The 10,878-nt window shown below is 34.2% G+C and overlaps 3 gene segments (V, D, J or C); all 3 read left to right on the top strand.

Moving 5' to 3' along the window:
* Positions 1-1,116: 1,116 nt before the first annotated feature.
* LOC103040825 (Ig heavy chain V region-like) lies at positions 1,117-1,615 on the top strand. The segment is given in 2 exon segments: positions 1,117-1,204; positions 1,305-1,615. Coding segments are annotated over 2 exon segments (357 nt in total).
* A 2,470-nt stretch (positions 1,616-4,085) lies between these two features.
* Positions 4,086-7,820, top strand: LOC111190154 (Ig heavy chain V region 914-like). The segment is given in 3 exon segments: positions 4,086-4,101; positions 5,220-5,357; positions 7,513-7,820. Coding segments are annotated over 3 exon segments (462 nt in total).
* A 2,004-nt stretch (positions 7,821-9,824) lies between these two features.
* On the top strand, positions 9,825-10,401 carry LOC103041119 (immunoglobulin heavy variable 1-69-2-like). The segment is given in 2 exon segments: positions 9,825-9,918; positions 10,010-10,401. Coding segments are annotated over 2 exon segments (447 nt in total).
* Positions 10,402-10,878: the final 477 nt, after the last annotated feature.

Raw genomic sequence — 10,878 nt, 5'->3', positions numbered from 1 at the left:
CTACACATAATAAAAGTAGTATATTACACATACAGTATGTAATACATGTAACACAACATGTCAGATGTCTTGGAAAGGAGTTGTTGAGGTTCCTAATGGTGTCCTGTGATAATCCATCCCATGTAGCATTAACGTCAATCAGTTCCTGAGGATTTTGTATACATATTTTAAAAACAGAGTGTGAATGGCAATGTGGCTGGCCATGGCATAGTAACTTTTTCTCCAAAAAAGTTCTTGAGAAAAAAGCTTTCAAAGTTCCTGTAATGAAGACCAAAGTTAATCTGGGATTGTGCAAAATTGCGAACAACCTCTGATCTTTGCACTGACCATGTTGCCTCCAATCATTGGTCATCGCCACCAAGATAAAAGCAATAAAAAACAGTTAAATTCTTCCTTTCAACATTTGATATGTGTTGTATGTTGTGTTTTTGAAGGAAATGTGTGTAAAAGATTTGCAAATCATTGCATTCTAATTTTATTTACATTTTAAACACCATCCTAACATTTTTGAAACTGAGGTTGTATGTGTAGGAAACAACATTTTTCTTGGTATATATAAAAAAAAATATCTAAATTTCTAAATTGTATTAATGTTTAAGTTTTTGATCCACATGTAAACTCCAGTGTGTATCATTCCTCAAACATGTCAATCATGGTGATTTGTTGTCTTGAGAAACTGTAAAGCTCATATTTTCAAAGCACAAATTGACTTCCTTGGTTAATATGTGTGCAGTTATCCATTTGTAATTTATTGAAATACATGATGAAATACATGAAATGTATAGAAGATTGTCATGTTGTGAAAGGTCATCCACTTCTCCAGCATTTTAACTTTTATTAAGGTCAGAGCTTAACAGCTTAACAGCTCATTCAAAATATTTAAATAGGACATCTTAAAGTGACCATCACTGTGAGAACTGTTACTGAGCAAATCAAATCGACCAGCTGTAATCATTTCAGCTACACTGTAAAAAACAATACTTTAAGTTGTTCTCCTTAATGTGATTTTAAATCAGCTGAACAAAACATATTAAATTGCACGGCTCAGGCTCATGCAAATTAAATGCACACACTTCCCTTTAAAACTAGAAGACTTATGAGGAGCATCCTGTTTAAAGTGTTGACTCCACTAAGATCATCTGACCAACTTTAGATCCAATGATGTTCCCTCCAGTTCTACTGCTGCTCTTTGCAGCAACGTCTCGTGAGTTCCACACACTTTAAAAAAAATAAATTTAAGATTATAATTCATTATTATATTTTAGTAATTAATTTAAAAATCTTTATTTTGTTTCTGTTACCAGGTGTTCACTCTCAGGTTGTTCTCACACAGTCTGAACAGTCAGTAGCAGTGGCTCCAGGAGGATCCCACAAACTCACCTGTAGCTGCAGTGGATTCACTGTGAGCAGCACCAGGATGCACTGGGTCAGACAGGCTGCTGGGAAAGGACTGGAATGGATTATTTATTATTATTCTGATTCCTCTAAAAGCTCAGCCCAGGCAGTGCAGGGCAGATTCACAGCATCCAAGGACAGCTCCAACTTCTACCTGCACATGACTCAACTGAAGCCTGAAGATACTGCAGTGTATTACTGTGCTGCAGGCTCACTGTGATGGAACTCATACAGACAGCTGTACAAAAACCCTCCACAGAGAAAGCCCAGGAGAGGAGTACACACATCAACACTGCGCCCAGCGTCAGATTGCTGTTCTATTCTAATAAATGATTAGTGTGTATTAGATGTATTATATCAGTTTACATTAGGCATCTCTACTACTCTCTCTATATATATAAAATCATATATCTTACATTCATTTGCACAGCAAAATTGACGGTGTCAAATTAACTCTGTAAGAGTTTAATTTAACACTGTCCTAGATAACATATGGTCCCACTCACTATAGTGTTAAAATAACTCTACCACGTGAATTAAAATTTTTAGTTAATTCAACACCATATGAAATGATATATTAACCCTATGTAACTCTCATTAGTGTTAATATTTTAGAGTTAATTCAACACTGTAGGGTTGTAAAACTGGGTAAAACAACAATTGTTGATTGGTTTGAATTTATTTTTGTGTATTTTTTGACTTTCACCCAAAAAACTATACACTATAGTATATATACTATATAGTGTTTATAAAACATTACAATATTTGAGCTATACCACAGAATAAATGACCTTTTGATACTATCTAAGCTTTATTTAGAACAAGAGGTACAATCAAAAACGAAAAACTGCCAAAAAAGCAGTGATTCTCCCATAAGACAATAACTCTAACCCAACACCAAGAGGGTGAATAATGCTCCATCAGGGGAACCACCACAACTAAGCTAAACTACACACACACACACACACAAACACACACACGCAATTCAATTCAATTCAATTCAATTTTATTTATATAGCGCTTTTTACAACAAAGGTTGCCACAAAGCCGCTTTACAGGAAAAACTGGTCCACGCCTCTTATGAGCAGCACCACAGAACCAAGACTCAGTTAGATCTTTCGAAGGCATTTGATACCATTGATTTTGAAATTCTACTACAAAAACTGCAATATTATGGTATTAGAGGTATAGCAGCTAGTTGGTTTAAAAGCTACTTATATGGAAGGAAACAGTATGTCGCTATAAACAATCACAAGTCCGAATACCAAAAAATGGAATATGGTGTTCCCCAGGGGTCTATATTAGGACCACTACTTTTTATTTTATTTTATATATAAATGACTTTTTATTTTCTTCAAGTATTTTACACAAAATATTATTTGCAGATGATACAAATTTATTTCTGTCGCATAAAAATATAAATTATTTAGTAAACATTTTAAATGATGAATTAAACAAAGTTGATATATGGTTTAAATGTAATAAATTATCTTTAAACATAAAAAAGACAAATTTTATAATATTTCGTTCACAAAGAAATCAGAGTAACATGGAACACATTAAAATAGAAATAAATGGTAGTCCTATTACGAGAGTGTCATCTACTCGATTCCTGGGGATCCATATGGATGAGTTCCTAAATTTCAGGAGTCATATTGATGAATTAATAAAGAAATTATCTAAATATGTTGGATTATTTCTCAAATTGAGGCAGTTTTTACCCGGTGAAGCACTTTTAACATTATACCGGACATTATTTGAACCTCATTTGAATTATTGTAATATTATTTGGAGTAATACATTTTCTTGTCACTTGAGACAACTACACATTTTGCAGAAGAAAATTATTCGTATAATTTCATGGGCTAGTTCTGATGCCCCGTCTGATCCACTTTTTTGTAAACTGGGTCTTCTGAAAATTACTGAGCTTAATATTTTTCATAATGCTTGTGTTATGTATTCCGTAGTAAACAAGCTAAATGATAGACTCTGTTATCTAGTTCCAATTTACCTCCCCTCACATGCTTACCAGACTAGGAAAAAGCACTACATCATGGGGAAAAAACGGAAACTTAAATGTACTAGTCTTAGTGTAGTTTGTAAAGGTCCGCAGGTGTGGAATGATATTGATATAGATTTACAAATGTCTCAAACTATACATGTTTTTAAAAGGAGATTAAGGAGACGACTACTGTTGAAATATGCTTAAATATGAATTAATATTGATTTTTTCTACATATTGAAATTGAACTATACTAGACTGTACTTTTGGAAAATGCTCAAATATGATCATGAATTAACACTGTATTTCTCTGTATTTGTATTAGACTATATGACTGGAAAGTGAAAGACTATGGAATTTAGTAGGAGGGTTGTTTTGGGGTATTTCCTTTTTTTTTGTGGGGGGTGTGGGGATTGGGGGGGAGGGGTGGGGTTTGGGGGGGTTACATGTATCTCTGTGTTTGGGCCCCATTCAAAAGCTCCTGAGCTTCCTAGGGTGTCCCTTTTCACATGATATAAATGTTGAAGTTTGTCTTGTTGTTCTGAACATGTGTGTGTGAATAAATAAATGATGATGATGATGATGATGAGAGGAACCCATCCTACTCGGGTTGACCCACTCAGTACAATCAAACAACAAACAAATAACAAATAACAGAACAAAACAGTACAGAGGATTAATGAGAACTATGGGTAATATGACAGGTACTAATTTATGAATATAAAAATGTGATGGGCACAAACTATAGAGCTATAGCTACTATAGAAGCAGATTCTGAGTGTGTTAATGTTAATCAGTGAAGGGCTGCAGAGCTGGAGTACAACAAATATTGAAAACATTTCCCGGCCGATATATTCTGAGTGCTGTATTTTTACTACTAAGGCTGTATCTCTGAAAACATTTTGTCCTTTGAGTTTTACAGCTGTAAAATTGACTGTGGTGGGAAGGCAGGTAGGCATTCTCTGCTGCAGTGCTGTAAGCCAATCAGAGGTGATAAATTTGCATGTATGAATATTCATAAGCAAGAGCCAAAACCTTTCTTTCTTCAGAGACCAGTAATTCAGTGATCTAAAGCAGGGTTATACAGAAACACCTGAGCAATTTTTTTTCACATAAAAACGACAAAAATTGCATTCATTTATACTAGAGACACAACTAGACATTTTAAAATGAATTAAGAAATGATGGAATTCAGGAATCAATGTATATTAACTACTAATCAGACATTACATAAAATATAACATGAGCTCATACTGTGTGAAATGATTTTATTAATTTATTGTAATTTATTTTAATATGTCTATTTATTTGTTTATTTATTTTTTCCTTATGTTCTTGTCCTAACATTTTCTAATTTGGGGTTGTATGTAAAACAAAGTAAAGCATCTTAAATGCCAAAAAGATATTTATAATAATTATAACAGACATATATTTTTTGTAGCTTCTTTATGGCAGTTCCACTAAAAAGAGGGTCTTTCTTAAGAAGCCCCAGAAGTGTTTCAGTTCAGTTCCAGCAGGGTGCGCCCCTCACTTAAAAATCAAACGTGTAATGCTTTGTTTATATCAGTGTATTTCCATCATTTTTACAACATGGTTATGCAAATTTCAAGACAAATCTCTACTTATAGAGTGGATTTTGGAGACGCATGTGCAGATCTTTAACTGATCACACCAGCACCATGTTCTCCATATCATTACTGCTGATTCAGCTGCTGACTATAACATGTACGTCTGTTAGCAGGTCCAGTATGGACTCATAACAACACAGTGGACTTATTTTAATGTGTTTTTTTTTAATATATGTTTTTTTTTTTATGTTCAGGTGTTCACTCTCAGGTTGTTCTCACACAGTCTGAACAGTCAGTAGCAGTGGCTCCAGGAGGATCCCACAAACTCACCTGTAGATGCAGTGGATTCACTGTGAGGGACTATGGCATGCACTGGATCAGACAGGCTCCTGGTAAAGGACCGGAATGGATTATTTATTATTATTCTGATTCTACTAAAAAATTTTCCCAGGCAGTGCAGGGCAGATTCACAGCATGCAAGGACGACTCAAAATTCGACCTGCAAATGACTCAACTGAAGCCTGAAGATACTGCAGTGTATTACTGTGCTAGAGACTCACTGTGGTGGAACTCATACAGACAGCTGTACAAAAACCCTGCAAGTTTTTTTTTTTCAATTTTTTCAATTGTCTGCCTGATATTACACCACTAAATCTTGAGGATTTCTGTTCAAGCATTTCATAAAAAGCTTTCACATTTGAAAGGGACATTACTAAAAAGCATAATTGTAATTTTAATAGAAAATATAAAAGTATATATTTAAGTAAATCTGCTAATGTTAAAATAAAATGAATAAAATAATAAATTGGCTCTTTTAAAATCAATATTTTCCTGAATACAAATGCAACAGCTAATTTCCTCTAAACCTTTAGTTTTGTTATATGTTTGGCTAGTTTTTACATCTATTTTTAAACCTGTTACTGATCTGGAATTATTAAGTGGAGAGAAAACAGGCTGCTTCTCCAAGTGTCCTGTAGGAGATTTCAAATCCCTCAATTTTTCACAATGTAAATAAGTTTTTTTCTTACTGCAGAAAAAGGGTTTTTATTTTGTTGTTTTTTTTGTATCAGCTACATCTGTAGCCCTTACACTGGACAATGCATTTTAAAGGGTTAAAGAGAAAAGATGAATAATTAAGCACAAGGACAGATCTGTCAAAACAGGATTGTTTTTTATATGGGATGAATGAAGATGACACACACACACAGTACTGGAACTTTTCAAAACGGACCTGCACTACACACCCAATACCTCCACTACTGCTATACTTGCACTGTCATACACACTTTAATTCCCCAAAAACTGTGAACTTTAAGAACTTTACGCACTCATTCACTTTACCAGCCTTAAGCTATATACCATATTTGCACTACTGTTTATACAGGTTCTATTTATACTGTCATTCCATCTCAATCACCATCAATATTGCACTATTGTCTTCCGTCTTACGTATGTCTGTTTGGTTCTGTTTTATTGTACATATAGTGTCTCCCACTCTTTTATATTATATATCTTATTTCTTTTTATTTCTATTTATATATCTTATTTCACCCCCACCACTACTGCACCTTGTTTCTGTCTCATGTATGTCTATTTGTGTCCCTGCTGTATTGAACATATAGTGTCTCCCATTCTCTCTTTCATTATATCTATTTTCTCTACTTGCTGTAATTTTTGGGAAGGAGAGTAACGTAATTTCAATTCAATGTCCTGTGCATATGCAGTATTGACAATAAAACTACTTGACTTGACTTGATGACCACTTGATCAAAATGCTTTTTTATGCTTTAATGGCAGTCAAAGTTTAAAGAAAGCAAAAGCTTCTTCGAGTGTGTCCATGTGTAAAAAAAAAAAATAATAAGCCTGTCATGTCTGGTCTCATTCCTGTCTGGCCCTGACAAAGCCTCTATAAAAGATAAACAATATGATTTGTTTTGTTCAAACCAAATTCTAACGAAGTTGGGACATTGTGTAAAACATACAGTAAATAGAAACAGAACACAATAATTAGCAAATTCTTTTCAACCTATATTTAACTAAATACACTACGAAGACAATATTAAATGTCCAATACTAACTAATAAACTGTATTTTTTTTTTTTTTTGCAAATATTTACTTATTTTGAATTTGATACCTGCAACTCGAAGCTCCACAACCTGTATGTACCTTTCAGCATTAATGGAGCTTCACAGATGTGAAAGCTATGTCATCATAAACACATAAACGCATTTTGAAGAGCGTTCTCTATGACTTAAATGGCTTAAATGGTCACTAGATAAGGAAATGCAAATACAGACCCTGCCCCCTCACGTTACAATGTATTTATATATAGGAAAGGAGACACCTATTCTATTAAGATCTGGAGAACAAAGAAGATCTTACAGATCCAGCTTCAACACAAACCATGTTCTCTACAGCTCTACTGCTCCTGCTGGTGACTGCATTATGTGAGTTCCTTTTTAAACAACCGATTCCACTCATTCAGATTGCTGTTTAAATAAGCCATATGTATGTAATATTTCCATACTGGTTCCTCTGATCCACAGGTGTTCACTGTAATGAACTGACCCAACCTGGCTCCATGATGGTGCGTCCAGGTCAGAGTCTGACCATCAACTGTAAAGTTTCATATTCAGTTACAAGCTGGAGCACAGGTTATATCAGACAACCTGCAGGAAAATCTATGGAGTGGATTGGAACTATCTATAGTGGTGGTAGCACAGACTACAGTAATAAACTAAAAAACAAGTTCAGCATCTCCAGAGACACTGGAACTAACACAATAACATTACAAGGACAGAATCTGCAGACTGAAGATACAGCTGTGTATTACTGCGCAAGAGACACACAGTGATGGAGGGTATTCAAAAAGCAGCACAAAAACCTCCCCAAGCAGCAGGACTATAACATTTTAATAGAATATAACTATAAAATACAATATTTTAAATAAAGAAAAATACAAAGATAAGCATTAGTACTGTATATGACAAACAGTAAGATTTTTTAATTATAATATAAAATATGATATTTAGCTTGTTGTAGTAGTACTAGTAGTGATTGTACAAATAATTGTAGTAGTAGTAGTGAAACTGGTGTTGGTGGTGGTGGTAGTAGTAGTAGAACTATTAGTAGTACTAGATAGTAGTACTAGACTCAGGAGTATTAATATTAGTAATAGAAGAGGTACTAGTATAGTACCAGTAATAGTACCAATAGTAATTATAGTAAATATGGTAATAACAGCAGTAGTTATTGTAGTAGAAGTACACAGCATTACAGAATATTATAAAATAGTCTTACAAAGATTTTTTTCTTCATTTAAACTCATAGATGTTATTGTGTTTAGGACCCTTTAGATCACTGAAACCCAGACCCCTGTGATTATGGCACAGGTTTCAAGCAATATGCCTTGGACAAGGTATGAATATATGATTTATTTTCCAAAAGCTTAAAAGGCATAATGAGGAAGGTTTCTGCAAGACTAATTCATCTGATTCAGAGAGGAGCTGCTAAAAGGCCATTACAAACCAGCAAACAGGTATTTGAAGCTGATGGTGCCTCTGAAGTCCCGCAAACCTCAAGGTGTGGGATCTGCCAGAAGCTTGCAGTTGTGTGTAAACCTGCCATTCGGCCTCCCCTAACCAAAGCTCACAAGCAGAATTTATAAGGGTGTATTTTTTATCCTGCATCTATGAAAGTAATGGAATCTGTGTATTTTCTATGCATTTTGTTTTATATGTCATGCCTACTGAAATCCTTTGTTCCCATCACAATAACATATACTGGCTATTTGGGTTTTACTGCAACCTTTTGCTTAGTTCAAACTAATCTGGCCATTCTTTGGTAATCTCTCTCATCTATAATCTGATTTTTCATTAAAAGAAATGGAATACAAAAAAATAATGGAATATGATTCCAAATACAAATCAATAGACTATAAAATGCTAAAATAGATAAATATTTCTCATATTTTTTAAAACTCCTGTTATGTAATGGATCAAATTGACCCGTCTTGAAGTTAGATCTAGAAAGAATTGTAAAAGTATTTTTTCAGTATGAAACTTCTTCTTCTTGTCTTAATTAGTGTAATCAACATATAATATGAAAATGGTTCATCTCACATATTTCAAAAACTAAAACTAAAACAACATGAATGTTATGTTACATAACACAATTTTATGTTTTAATGTTATTTAGAACTATTGTTTTATATGTTGGTCTTTTAAAAGTAATAATGTAGGGAAACATAAAAAAACAACTGTTAGAGATAAGGAACACTATTACACTAAATATAAATTATATTGATAATAACTAGTATTGGAGTTAGTTATGCAATATTCACACTGCTTGATAGGATTTTTTTCAGATATATTTTGGATAGTTAAACATGCGACAGGTCAGTATGACCCGGGAACACCACTGCTGGTTCCAAAAAACGAACATAATAGGAGGGTTAAAATGATTCTTCCGCATGCTCTGTGCAATTACACATTGACTGACCAGAGAGGGCCCTAAATCCCAAAACTTAAAACTTACGAACATCAGCTTTAATTCAATTAAGATTTATGTATGATATTAATAATTGTATTTTGATTGCTTACTCCTGTTAACAGCTCATTCTACTGGAACTGAAATCCACTGTTTTGGCAGGGCAGCTCTAAAACAACAGAAGTGAAACCCATTTTATACACATTTAAATACTGTCTTAGAACAGTAGGAGGTGATCACTGCCTCATCATTGTTTTCTCATGCAAATTGCACTACTGGATGCTAATACACTGGTGCTCTATTGGTCAAGGGTATTTATGCAAATATATATGGTTATACAAGGCTTGGTCATATCACTTCATTCTGCAGAACTGAATTTTCACATTTTAATCCATCAAAAAGTTTCATTATGGGGCTAAATATTGCATTTCAGTACTGCATTCTTTTACTGATGCTAACACAAGGTAGGCTTTTTTAAATATTTTGTCATGTAAGGAATACATTGTGTGCAGGATTATTGTTTGGTGTCTGATTCTTGTTGTTGTTGTTTTTTAGATATTATAAATGCTGAGATCAGACTTGAGCAGTCTTCTGCTGTGGTGAAGAAACCTGGAGAAACTGTGAAGATCTCCTGTAAAATCAGTGGATTTACAATGACCAGCGCTTATATGCACTGGATACGACAGAAACCAGGACAAGCTCTGGAGTGGATTGGGAGAGTAAACTCTGGCAGTAGCTCTGATATTAAATATGCAGATTCCATGAAAGATCACTTTGTACTGACTGAGGACGTTCCTTCAGAAACACAGTTCTTAGAGGCCAAGAGTCTGAGAGCAGAAGATACTGCTGTTTATTACTGCGCTCGAAGAGACACAGTGACTGAAGCTGATGAAGCAGCTGTACAAAAACCAACCCACCCCCCACATACAGGTACATGTATACACTGAATGAACTCCTTTTAGCAAAGCATACTAGAGACAACCAGAAACAAAATGTTACCAGTGGAAAACACAGGATTTAATACCATGCATGCAACTAATATTTACACTGTAAATAAGTACACTGTAAAATATTAATTTGTTTAGTTTAGGTAAATTGAAGCATATGCTTTCCAGTAACCTTTTCCCCAGTTTTTCAATATAGTCAAGAAATAGCATTTATTGAAAGTACAAGAATGAAGGGGGCTCCAAGAGACCTGCTTGTAAAATTACTTTAAAAAAAAATTCAATTCACCATCTGCAAAAAAAGTTTCAGAAAGTTTTATCAGACTCTGCAGTCGTGGTCCATTGTTCAAGCTATATGCACAGTGTATATTAACACCATTAATGCTAAAGTTTAATGGCAAAAACTGTAAATACTTAAACCTCTTAACATGCCCTGGCCACAATTAATATTTGGCAGTGTTTATAAACATTTAGGGCGAA

This window comes from Astyanax mexicanus, chromosome 19 (assembly GCF_023375975.1).
Source record: "Astyanax mexicanus isolate ESR-SI-001 chromosome 19, AstMex3_surface, whole genome shotgun sequence".
Lineage (NCBI taxonomy): Eukaryota > Metazoa > Chordata > Actinopteri > Characiformes > Acestrorhamphidae > Astyanax > Astyanax mexicanus.
This window is presented reverse-complemented; position numbering and strand designations above follow the sequence as displayed.